General features: G+C 39.2%; 1 protein-coding gene across 3 annotated transcripts in view; it reads right to left on the bottom strand.

Moving 5' to 3' along the window:
- PAPPA2 (pappalysin 2) overlaps positions 1-12,744 on the bottom strand; it is a 272,063-nt gene that overhangs the window by 106,429 nt on the left and 152,890 nt on the right. For all 3 annotated transcript variants that reach the window (XM_047841337.1, XM_047841339.1, XM_047841338.1), the window contains one exon: positions 92-227. In XM_047841337.1, the coding sequence (XP_047697293.1) occupies positions 92-227 (136 nt within the window). The remainder of the gene's footprint in view (positions 1-91; positions 228-12,744) is intronic.

Below are 12,744 nucleotides of genomic sequence, written 5' to 3'. Positions count from 1 at the left end.
CCCGGACAATGTAAGGGACAGAAGCCTAGTTGACTCCAGGGTCTACTGGCTTACCCCCTAGCAGCCCTAAAGGGACCATTGTCAGACTCACCAAGAGAGTGGTTGTTCCCACTGACATCAGTCAGGTGAACAGTCACTGTTGGCCGCCGATGTTCTCCAAGTACCGGGCCATCAGATGTCAAGAAAATGAAAATTGTCGTGGCCACTCCTGGTCTACTGAAACACACCTAGGCATAAGCACACATAGGTATAAGCCATTATTTCCAGAGGGGTATCGAGGAATGTGTCACATTACTTTTACATTTCCTCAGTTCACCATTTATAAAGCAAGAGCTCCCTTCTCCTTTACCTATGAGAAAAATACGGAGTAGGCACAGAAAGATATCCAGGTTCACACCAAAAATCAACATTAGATGAAAAAAGATTAACTTGTGGCTACTGAACTTGCCATCTTTTTCTGAGATTTTTGACTTCAACTGTTCCTTTTTCACTTGGGCCTGTCTTTCTTTAAATTTCTCAAAAAGATCACTGAAAGGGACCATTGCTGGAGACAATAAATCACTGCACAGCGAGCCAATACCACATCTCCAAAGTGGGAGAAGTGGACAAGACTCACCAAGCTAACATACTGCTGTGAACTGGCCTAGCTCCAAACATAGTTCTTCCTTCCCTATCACCCTGTCTTCCCCCTAAACTTCTTATCCGAACGTCTCACTTAGCACGCGAACTATGACATTAGAGGTTACTGTGGAGTCTATGGTTTCTGAGACTAGAAGCTGACGAACCGTCTGTTCTGACGAAGTTTTGTTGGTGCCCCAAGCGTATATGCCCAACTCTACCCATGGCTGAAAAATAAGCCAACACCAAGGCCTAGGATATTCAGTTATTTATAAAGAATATTCCTAGATGGTTAGGCTGATTAACAATATAACTGTCTTCCAAAGTAAACTATGGGAGTTTCGTCCGTGAAAATCCTTTAATCAAAAAAGAAAACACCTTAGAGTTCGGGGGATGACCGGGAGGGCTTATTTTCCACGTTGAAATTATTTGATGCAGCAATTCTAGTGTTGCTTTATGTCCTTTAGCTCAATATTATGCTGAATTTCTATTGATCATAAATCCCTACCTTGCCTGGTATTCCATGATAGCTACATCACTAGATTCTGGTGCTTGGCCTTACAGTGTTCTGTGTGCATTTCTGTAGCTTTTTATCTGGTTACAAGAGCAATGAAGCTCCAGGACAACTGTCCTCAGGGTAAAAGCAAGGTGTATCCACTGGTGGGGACTTACCTCTTCTAAAAATGGGGAGGAGGAGAGTAAAACATGTTTTCCATTTTACCAAGAATTCTTCCTTGTGTGCAGGCTGATTTTTCCTGAGTCTTGCTGGTGTGTTTATAGAGTGTCCGTTTGCACTGCTGGCTCAATTAGGGGGATTTTATGATTTGCAGTGGTCAGTGCAACACAGCTCTCCCTTCTTCCTCTCCTCCTTTGAGGCAAAGACCAGCCACACTCTCTTTTTACAGTGTCTTTTCCCCCTTCTCATTTCCCCTCTTTGAAGTAATAAATATTCCTTTATAACTTAAGAAACATCCAGACCCATAGGTTAGAGCTTGCAATACGAGGTCCTTTGTCCCTGGCTGGATGAGGGTGAGAAATGAAACATACCATAAGGTAACCAAGAGCCTAACGCAAAGCCCTCAACTTCAGCGGCAAAGGACATCAAAGTCCCTTGGGAACTCCCACAACCTCTTCCTTTTCCTACACCACAAAAGAGACCTGAGTACTGGAAAAAAGTTCTGGGTTGTTTCCTGAGACAGGAACAGACGGAGTCCAAACAAGTACGTGGTGGCTTTACCTCTGTAGGCCTCAGACTGGAAGAGTGGGGTGGGTTCAAGAAGGAACAGGGGCGCTCAGTCTTCCCACCTTCTGTTGGGCCCCAAAATAGACACCACCCACCTGAAACTAATTAGTTGGGGCAGGTCTCATGGTGTGGATTTCTCTGTCCTGAGGGCCCATGCCCAAAACCTCCAACTCATTTTGCATCTCCTGGCAATGTGCCTCCTTGCTCTAAGGGTCTTTGAACCAAATCACTTTGAGCCTTACAGCCTGCTCCTGGTGGCAGTGTCTCTGTGCTGTGATTTGTGGGAAGGGCTATGCCAGGATTTCTAGGCCATGGCTTAAGTAGGAAACCACAGGTAAGACTTACAAAGGAGACACAGGCACAGGAATGTTGGAATACACAAAGCAAAAAGAGAGAAGGGTTTGATCGGAGTACAAGACACTGAATCGGAGGCATTTCCTCTCCCAGTGACACAGGAGAGGTAACCGAACCTTGTTTTCACCTGAATACCGAATATGCCCCACAGCAGCCACTAGACGTGAAGAAAGTATGAACTCTCCTACAACTATCGGAGCCTCTAAAGCAGAGACTGGCTTGAATGTGCACATATGCGCATACCCACCAACCTGAGCCAGGATGAAAAGACCCAAGTCAGTTCACCATTCTGGAGAGAGGGGTGCCAGGTAGAAACTTCAGTGACTCTTAGCTCCGTCTTTACTAGCTGGTGAAATCCAAGCAGTCCATCCCTCCCCTCTGAACCTAAAGTTCCTCTTTTGCACATCCCAAACACAGACTTACTACCTGTCTCGTGAGGCTATTATAAGGATTAGACCGTGGCTCTCATCTAGTTAAGAACTCAATGTTCATAAATTAATTCATGAAATAATTCTTATTTCCAAAGAGAAGTGTGTTTTATTTTGTTGGTACTTCAGAAAGATGAGAGTAAAGAATAGAATTTCAAAATTAAACAGACACCTATATATTTTGGTGCACGGAGAATTATGCTTTTCCAACATCTGCCGGCTGAAAAATTTCACATATGCTATTTTAAATTGGCACATGTAGAAATGTGAGTTGGTATTCCAGGTTCTACTTCTATAGACACTGGTGATATCCAAGGCTTTTGATACAGAGTATATCTCTATAAATGGAATCCATGAAAAATACATCATATATATATATATATATATATATATATGTATATATATATAACTCTTTCAATAGACTTTTCAAAAATTCAGTTCAATATGTGTTTATCAAAAACCTACTTTGCTGTGTACACATGTAGACAAAGAAACTTCTAAAATTGACAGTATAATTAGAATAGTAAAGGTGTATTCCTTACTTAAAGATGATGACTTTCATTGAAGTATACTTAACATACAGTGTTACATTAGTTTCAAACATACAACACATGTTTGAACAACGCCACCCATTACTCAGTGCTCACAATAGATTAGTCATTATCTGTCACCAAACGACATTTTCACAATCTTATTGACTATATTCCCTATGCTGTACTTTTCATCGCTGTGACTTATTTGTTTTGTAACTGGAAGTTTATGCCTCTTAATCCCCTTTATCTTCACCCATCCACCCACCACCCCTCCGGCAGCCACCTGTTTGTTCTCTGAATTGAAGAGTCTGGTTTTTTAGTTTCCCTCCTTTTTTTCCTTTGCTTCTTTATTTATTTTGTGGAATTTCTTAAATTCCACATACGGTATTTGTCTTTCTCTGACTGGCTTATTTCCCCTAGCATTAAACCCATTAGGTCCGCCCATGTTGTTGCAAAGGCAAGATCTCATTCTTTTTTATGGCTGAGATATATTCCATTGTATTTATATGCCACATCTTCTTTATCCATTCATCTATCCATGGACACTTGGGATGCTTCCATATCTTGGCTATTTTAAATAATGCTGCAATGAACATAGGGGCGCATATATCTTTTCAAATTAGTATTTCCTTTGAGAAAATACCCATTAGTGGAATTACTGGATTGTATGATGTTTCTGTTTTTAATTTTTTGAGGGACCTCCATACTGTTTTCCACAGTGGCTGCATCAACTTGCATTCCCACCGAGAGCGTACGAGGTTTCCTTTTTCTCCACATCCTCGCCAATACTTGTTATTTGTCTTTCTGACTCTAGCCATTCTGACAAGCATAAAGTGATACCTTACTTGTTTTTGATTTGCCTCTCCTTGATGATGAGTGATGTTAAGCATCAAAGATGATATTTAAAAAAAATTAATGTTTATTTATTTTTGAGAGAGAGAGAGAAACAGAGCATGAGTGGGGAAGAGGCAGAAAGAGAGGGAGACGCAGAATCCGAAGCAGGATCCGGGCTCTGAGATGTCAGCACAGAGCCCGACATGGGGCTCAAACTCACTCACGAGCTGTGTGATCGTGACCTGAGCTGAAGTCAGCTGCCCAACCAGCTGAGCCACCAAGGCGCCCCAAAGATATTTTTAAAAGTTGCTTTTCTCACAGCTAAATCACAGCTATTTTAATATAGTATTATAGTCCACACTATTTTCACTTTATACAAAATACATAATGAGTTCTATGTTCCTAGATGTAAAAGCTAGGTATCAGCTGGAACAGGTACGTGGGCAACGTGAAGTTCTACTTGTTCTACCCCTGTGCCACTTTTGCCACTACGGTGTGACACTTCTTTAATCACCACACCAAATGCATTATGTGAACAGCTTTCCCTTCAGGATAAAGGGTACCAAATAGTTCACCTCCTGGAGAACTATCCAGATCTAAAATGAGCACCAGACACACCCCAAGAGAAAAATCCAAGACGCTAAGAGGTCAAGGGGATTACTAGCTTCATCCGTAATACTGTATTATTCGTGTTAGCAAGGAGATTGCATTCTTGTATTACATTAGCAATATGAGATTAATTTGAACTTAGCTCTTACGAAGAAAAACTAGAGCTAGATGTCAGAAAGGAGGCAGAATCTTTTAGAAAAGCAAGGGATTCTCAGGACTGAAGGAATGGTGTTCAAGACAGAGGGACTTCCAGTGAAATGAGCTCAGTGAATCCATTGCAAAATACTCTGAACTAAAGAAACATATTGGAGAGACAGACAGACAGATACTGACTCGCATACAGACATGAAAAACCAGTCCACCACACTCAATGGCTTTTTCATCCAAAGCCTTCACATTAACTACTGGATCTAACTTCTGGCCACTGGTGAAGGGTAAGATTGAAAGAATGTTCCGTAGTGAAGAACTGTTTGGGCTTAAGAAACCCCTCTTCAGTCTGCCTACTGGGTACAGACACACTCAGTAATACTCCCAAGCCAAGCATTTCGACTTCCAGGTCATCCTTTGTGGTGGTCACTGGATAGCAGACCCTGAAACTATACCACAAACTTGAAAAGAATCTTCGCTGAGGTTTTTAAATGCTTTTGGTTAGTTACTGGGTTGTTATTTTTTCTGCGCCTTTCCTTTTCACTCCTCTATGGCACATCCTGATTCCAGAGAGACAGGGGAGGCCCTTGAACAGGACACTACATTCTCTTTGTATAGCACTTTACAGCGCGCCAAGTATGCTCACATGCTTTGCTGGAGCCTCCATAAAGTTCCTTGGGTTTTTATTCCTATTGGAGATTTTTGTACTATAATATCCCCAGTATACAAAAAGTCGTATCATAGAAGTGGAAAGTAGGTTTTGAGGAGGTTAATTGATTTCCTCTAGCTAAAGTCTAGAGAGGTAGGAATTTGGGTTTCCCTACCTTCAAGTTCTGTATTCTTTTGACTACCCAATGCTTCTTAATTTGGGGTGAGCAGGAAGTCACAAACTCGTAATAAAATTTGTTGACACTCGTCAACAAAAGTGGGGAAAACATCATTTTCCCCCAAAATGAAGTCACACAAACACTTAGGCATAAAAGTTTCCCACAATTTGGGAAATTCCCACAATTTCTGAAAGCTACGAGAACCCTTTAAAAGCTATTTGTAGTCCAATTAGGGGTCAACAGAAATCATATTAAGAATGCTTGCACTATTGGTGTGCCTGGGTGGCTCAGTTGGTTAAGCGTCCAACTTTGGCTCAGGTCATGATCTCACAGTTCATGGGTTCAATCCCCGCATCAGGCTCTGTGCTGATGGCTCATAGCCTGGAGTCTACTTCAGATTCTGTGTCTCCCTCTCTCTCTGCCCCTCCCCACCCACACTCCTTCTCTCCTCTCTCTCTCTCTCTCTCTCTCTCTCAAAAATAAATAAACATTATAAATTTTTTTTAAATTTTTAAAATGTTTATTTATTTTTGAGAGAGACAGAGACAGAATGTGAGTGGGTTAGGGGCAGAAAGAGAGGGAGATACAGAATTCAAAGCTGGCTCCAGGCTCCGAGCCGTCAGCACAGAGCCCAATGTGGGACTCAAACCCACAAGCTGTGAGATCATGACCCGAGCTGAAGTCGGTCACTCAACTGACTGAGCCACCCGGGCACCCCTATAAAATTTTTTTTAATAAATAGATAAAAAGTGCTTGCACTATTGGTTGAACCATATGCCTTTTTTGTAGATGAAAAATTATCAAATGTTGGCAATTTCATATGGCCCACCCTAATAATATTGCTACCTTTGTAGACTTAAGAAATTTGACAGGGCAGAGAGATTAATTCTCACAGTTTCAGGGGATCTTACCTGACATCCAAATCTAACAGAGGAAGGGAGGCTGTGAGGCAACTAGCATCTTGCCACTGACCTATCTCAGTAGTCTCCATATGTGACGATGTGAGTCAGAATGGGAAACAGTTTTGAACCTGGTTTGACTTCCTTCCCACATCCAAGCCTGTCTCCCTTGCTTTGGTCAAAACTCAGCTGATATCCTATGTTATATTCCTTCATAGTACAAGTATGGCTATAAACACCATGGGCTTATGTGATTCTCTTTTTGGAAGAGTGAAGTCAAGTTGTCATTTTGGGAAATGAAGAGGGAGCACCATTATGACCCCCCACCATCCAGGGGGAGACATTTGGAAACGTGTGACTCGGCAAGTCAATGGAAGGACTCAGATCAGAATCAGCTTGTTGTCTCCCTTCCTTCTAACAGCATTTCCTCATCTGTGATTTTAGACACCAGGGCTAAGTCTGCAGAGACTCTGTGTTAGAAGAGCCCGTGCAACTCACAAGGGGGCTCAGAAAGAGGGAAACCAAATCTGTGGCGGATACTGCGGTGTGTGGGCCACTGTGAAATCTGGGAGATACTGTGAGACCACCTCCTTCATGACCGAGCACTCAACCCACGGCAAAGTCTCCTTCTGGAAACTGCCCTCCAAGGAAGAGCGACCCCACAAGCTCATGGCACTCTTCTGGGGAGGCTGGAGAGGGAAGAAACCCATGTCCAGTGGCCTTTTGATAGGAGTGAGTGGTGTACAGATAGGAGAACTCCGAGGGCCATCCAGCTCCGTGTGGGATGCCGACGCTGTCACATGGCCCTCTCACAGCCCTCCTCTCTCACTACTTTCTAGTTCTTTCACTCCCCCAACAAGTGTTGATCTTAGGAAAAGTTCTCGATAAACTTGCATCAAATCTTCACCTCAGACTCTGAATCCTGGGGACACTCCACACAAGACAAACTGAGAATGAGGGAAGGTGTTATGGAATGCATACGGAGAAGCTTCTCTTGGGAACAAGAATGTGTAAGTGAGGGAATGAAGGAGTGCACTCCGGAGCCAGGCAAGCCTCCCCACACCCTGTTGAGAAAGATCGCCATCCCAATTACTCATGTCACTTAGAGTCGGATAAGATGTTGCGTCAAGGGTGTGAAAAAGCTTCCGTGTCAAATCAATGAAAAGTTACAGAAGTAGCAATCAGACAGGAAAGCGGAAAATGGGTGCTTTTCCTTTGGGGAGAAACTGTTGAGCCACTGGGAAATGAAATTCCTCTTTCAGTGCACCAGTCTAGTCTCTGGTGGAAATGAAAATCGTGTTATACATAGTCACCTTTGTTTTTGCAGGATTCCCAGGGAAGGCAGGGATCCACACAGACTGATTTTCTAAACAGGTTTTCTTTTGAAAGGCAAGACCTGTTTAGAAATGTCAGGGGTGTGTACAGAAATAATTCTAATACCTATTATAAATGCTCCTGGCCTCTTCACTAGGGAACCCTGTACTTAACTGAATTTTTACTTGGTAAATTGGAGGCCTCATTTTGAACATCAATTATTTTCCTGAATGCTAAGATAACAACCCTATAAGGCAGTGCTCTCCAAACTTTAACGTATCTACAGATCGCCTGAGGGTCTTGTTTTAAAATGCCAATTCTGATTTAGTAGAGCTGAGGTTCTGCAGTCCTACCTATCTCTCAAGTGATGTGGATGCTTCTGGATGCCAACCACATTGTGAGTAGCAAAGCTCTAAAGGTATCAGGAGATATACTTCTCTTTGCTCTTAGCATTTGGTAGCCTACAACTGGAATTCTTCTGTTATTCATATTTATTATCTCTTTCTTTTTTAAGTTCACCATCAAGCTTAAATGAAAATAGAGTGGAAGAGAGCCAAAGCATAAGAGACTCTTAAAAACTGAGAACAAACTGAGGGTTGACGGGGGGTGGGAGGGAGGGGAGGGTGGCTGAGGGGTATTGAGGAGGGCACCTTTTGGGATGAGCACTGGGTGTTGTATGGAAACCAATTTGACAATAAACTTCATATATTGGAAAAAAAAAGACTGGAAGGAATCATCTAGTCCAAACACCTCAGTTTAAAAGTTTATTTATTTATTTTGAGACAGAGACAGAGAGGGGGCGGGGAGGGATGGAGAGGGAGAGAGAGAGAGAGAGAGAGAGAGAGAGCATGAGTGGGGGAAGAGGCAGAGTGAGAGAATCCCAAGCAGGCCTTGCACTGTCAGCATGGAGCCTGATGTGGGTCTTGAATTCACCAACTGTGAGATCATGACCTGAGCCGAAATCAAGAGCTGGATGCTCAGCTGACTGAGCCACCCAGGTGCCCCCAAATACCTCATTTTAAAGCTAATAAAATTGATGTCCAAGAAGCTGTATGATTTATATAAGGTTATTTGACTGACTAGTGGTAAAAATAGGGCTTATAATACTGCTCCTCTGAGTACAGGTCTTCTCCCAGTTTCTATCTCCCCTACTAATTTGTTGCTCCTTTTCTGTAGCAGATTGAAAAGTCAGAAAATTAATATTATTAAAATTCTAGGTAAGGTACATAAGCTTTAACAAAGAGATCTAACCACTTTCCTATGAACAAAACGTCAAAGAATCCAAAGTAATGATGAGACTTGATGCTTTCTATATATGAGTTTTTCTTTTTTGCTAAATAATGAAATCTGGACAGTTTTCTGGATGTTGAAGTCATCTCTAAATAGAGGATTAATATTCAACTAATTAAATTAAAAAAAGTGTTGCCAAATTTAGCAAAAACAAACAAAACTTAACAAGATGTTCACTTAAATTTGAATATCAGAAACAATAAAGAATTTCCTTAGTATAAATATGCCTTGAACATAGCGTAGGACTTACTTATATTAAAAAATTCTTCATTGTTGACTTGAAATACTTTTTTTCAAAAAGCCCAAGTTGGCAAGATACAAGAATGCACAACTTCAAAAAAATGAAGAGATAAAAGAAAGAAGAACAGAGAAATAAAAAAAAGAAAAGAAGAAGAAATGATTTTGTAGGTGTTTGTATATAAAGAGGAAGAGAGAAAGAATAAATGGGAAGAGTGGTAGATACTTTTTGGACCAGCTAATAGAGAGCACACATTTCTAATACAGACTGGTCCTTAATTTCTGAATGAATGGAGGCTCATGCTTTAAGTGCTTCCTAATAAAATGTAGGACCAAGAAAGGAAGGAAAAAAAAAACCTTTAATAATGACAGAGCTGGCACCATAAAAGTTGTTACCCTCTAAAACTCAATGCTAGAAACAAACAAATAAAATGCTATTAAGAATCCATGATTTTAAAAAGATGTTATGAGTTATTACAAAATACTTAGGGTAGACCAATGATGAAAGCCCTACATGTCAACATTTATTGGCTAAAATCAAAGCAGTACCTAGAGGGAAACATTAGGAAACAGTGAAAACAAATTATCCAAGTGTTTGACACAGGAAGCTAAACAGAACATCAGTATGAATCCAGAATAACAGGGAGAGAGGAAATAATAAAGATAAAGACAAAAATCCATGACTTGGAGAACCGTGACTAGAAAGAGGAGGAAAATGAACAAAAGTAGAAATTGTTATTTGAAGAAACCCAGACATGAGTAATCAAGAGAGTGAAGAGGAGAAATCAGAAGGCTTAAAAACATACAATATAAAAGGAGGGGTAACTATAGCTAAGACAGAGATGAGACAAAATAAAAATACATTATGAACAACTATCAGCACGAAATTTGAACACGTGGAAGAAATTAGTAAATGTATGGAAATCTCCCATAGTCCAAAATTGGAAAGGAGAAATTGAACATATTAATAAAAATCAAAGGAAGTTAAATGACAAACATAAATATTTCCTCAAGAAAAAACCCCAAACCCAATTGGTTTTACAGGTGGGTTAATTTTGAAGGAATAGATAATCCTTATTTTATACAGATGGTTTCAGAAACTACAAGAAGGAAAACTTCTCAATCAATTTTATGAGGCTTGTGTAATGTGAATATTCAAAAGAGGAACAAACTAATTCCTTATATAAATACAAGTGCAAAAATCCAAAGCAAAAGATTAACCAATAAAATCCAAGAGCATATTTAAAATATAATATGTAATAATCAAGCGGGTTCACGCCACAAAGACAAAAATAACTTGATATCTAAAAAAAAAATTATTGATATGATTCAACATAATGATAGATCAAACAAGAAAACTCATATGATCCTATCAATTGACATGTATCAAGTGTTTGATTAAGGTCGGCTCACATACACCAGTATGTTTTTCAAGAGGCAGAAGAAAGAATCTAAGGCTTATTCTAAAATTTATATAGAAAATAAGTGCTCATGAATAATGAATAGCTAACTCAATTTTTTTAAATGTGCAAAAGCGGAAGAAGGTGGGGACATGCCCTACGAGTTATGCTTATGTAGCAAAGTCTATTCCAGAAACTAGTATATAATTAACGTGGCACTTCAGATCATCAGGGCAAGGATGGAATGTTTTAATGGTTGCGATTATAAATTGGCTTCTCATATATAGGAGGAAAAAAGGGGAGCCCTACTTATTCTAAATACAAAAACAAATTTCAATAGGTTAAACGCTAAACTTCAAAAGGCAAAACTGTAAGAAGGTAAAAAATATTTTTGCAATCTTAGGAAAAAACTAATAGATTTATCTACATGACAATTAATAGAAGAGGAACACGAGATGGCTGACAGTTATTTTTGTAAAGGGATGCTCCACCTCACTAATAATGCCCAATATCACGATATCACTTTGTTCACATCAGATTTACCCATTTTAGGTAATTAGATAATAATATGTTTATGCACGGATATGTGGAAATGAATGCACTATTTTCATTTGTCTTGGAAGTATCAACTTTAATTTCAAGTCCACATGCTGACATAGATGTCTCTCTCTTTCAGTGTATTTCTGAGCCATCTTGTTCCAGTGATTGTCTATTTATTGATATTTTAACCATTATAACTTCATGGTATATTTTGATGTTTGACAGAGTCAGGCCTCCTTCCCCGTTAAACTTTTGTAAAATTTCCATAAACACATTAATATCAACTTTGTCATTCCTTAAAAGTACTTCGTGAGAATTTTTATTGGGATTCTGCAAAGTCTGGGGTTTAGGGAGAGTCGACCTTCATAGGATATTGAGTCTTTCTGTACAAGACCAGTTTGTGACTCTTCATTTATTCAAGCTTTCATGTGTCTTCTTCATACAGATCTTTCCATTTCCTGTTTTTTTTTTTTACATTTACTCCTAGATATTTTACTACCTTCACTGCTATTGTAAGGGAACTATTTTCTTTAATCGTGTTTTCTCTTTGACTGCTATTTAAAAATTAGCATATTTGCTTTCATCTTAATGTTGTATTAAACTATGATACTAAATAAATAATTTGGGGGTTGTTTCCTCTTTTCAGGTATCAACTTAATTTCTGGGGAAATAATTTGAATTTTATTTCCCCCTTTCACATTTTATCGTTTCATTTCTTTTATAGCTCAGAAAGTATAAAATTCAAAGTCTAGCATTGGCTGCTATTTCCAGAGAAAGTAAAATAACAATGGTGATACAGGAGTTTTTGCTACTTTGCGCCTCTTTCTCTGTTAGTTCCTTTACATTTTTACTTTGACTTTAATTTGATCTTTTCCTAATTTAGGTGGAAACTTTGATTATTAATTTTATACTGCTTATTTTTCAAACAGAGATATATAAAGCTATAAATCTCCCTGGAAGTACTATTTTAATCATATCTCATACATTTTGAAATGTTGCTTCATTATCATTCAGCTCAAAATATTTTCTAATTTTCCCCAGAAAACCTTCTTTGACCTATGGATTATTTAGAAATATACTGCTTGACTACCAAAAAAATTGCACATCTCCTAGACATATTGTTATTCATTTCAAATATAGTCCTGTAAAGATCAGAGGATGTACTCTGTATGACTACAATCATTACAGATTCGCTAAGACTTATTTTATGGTCTAGTATATAGCCTATTTTGGTGAATGTACCACGTGCATTCTGCAGTTGCTGAGTGTAGTGTTTCTACCAATGTCAAGTAGATCAAGATACCTGATAATGATCTTCAAATCTTACACACTTGTCCTGATTTTTTTGTGTTTGTTATATCAATGACTTACAGAGAGATATGATAAAAATCTCCAATTATTATGAATTTGGTTATTTGTCTATTAGTTCTGTCAACTTTTAATTCATTTCTTTTGAGGCTCCGTTCTTAGG

Source organism: Prionailurus viverrinus, chromosome F1 (assembly GCF_022837055.1).
Source record: "Prionailurus viverrinus isolate Anna chromosome F1, UM_Priviv_1.0, whole genome shotgun sequence".
Taxonomy (NCBI): domain Eukaryota; kingdom Metazoa; phylum Chordata; class Mammalia; order Carnivora; family Felidae; genus Prionailurus; species Prionailurus viverrinus.
Note: the sequence above shows the minus strand (reverse complement) of the source record. Positions and strands in the feature narration are given on the sequence as shown.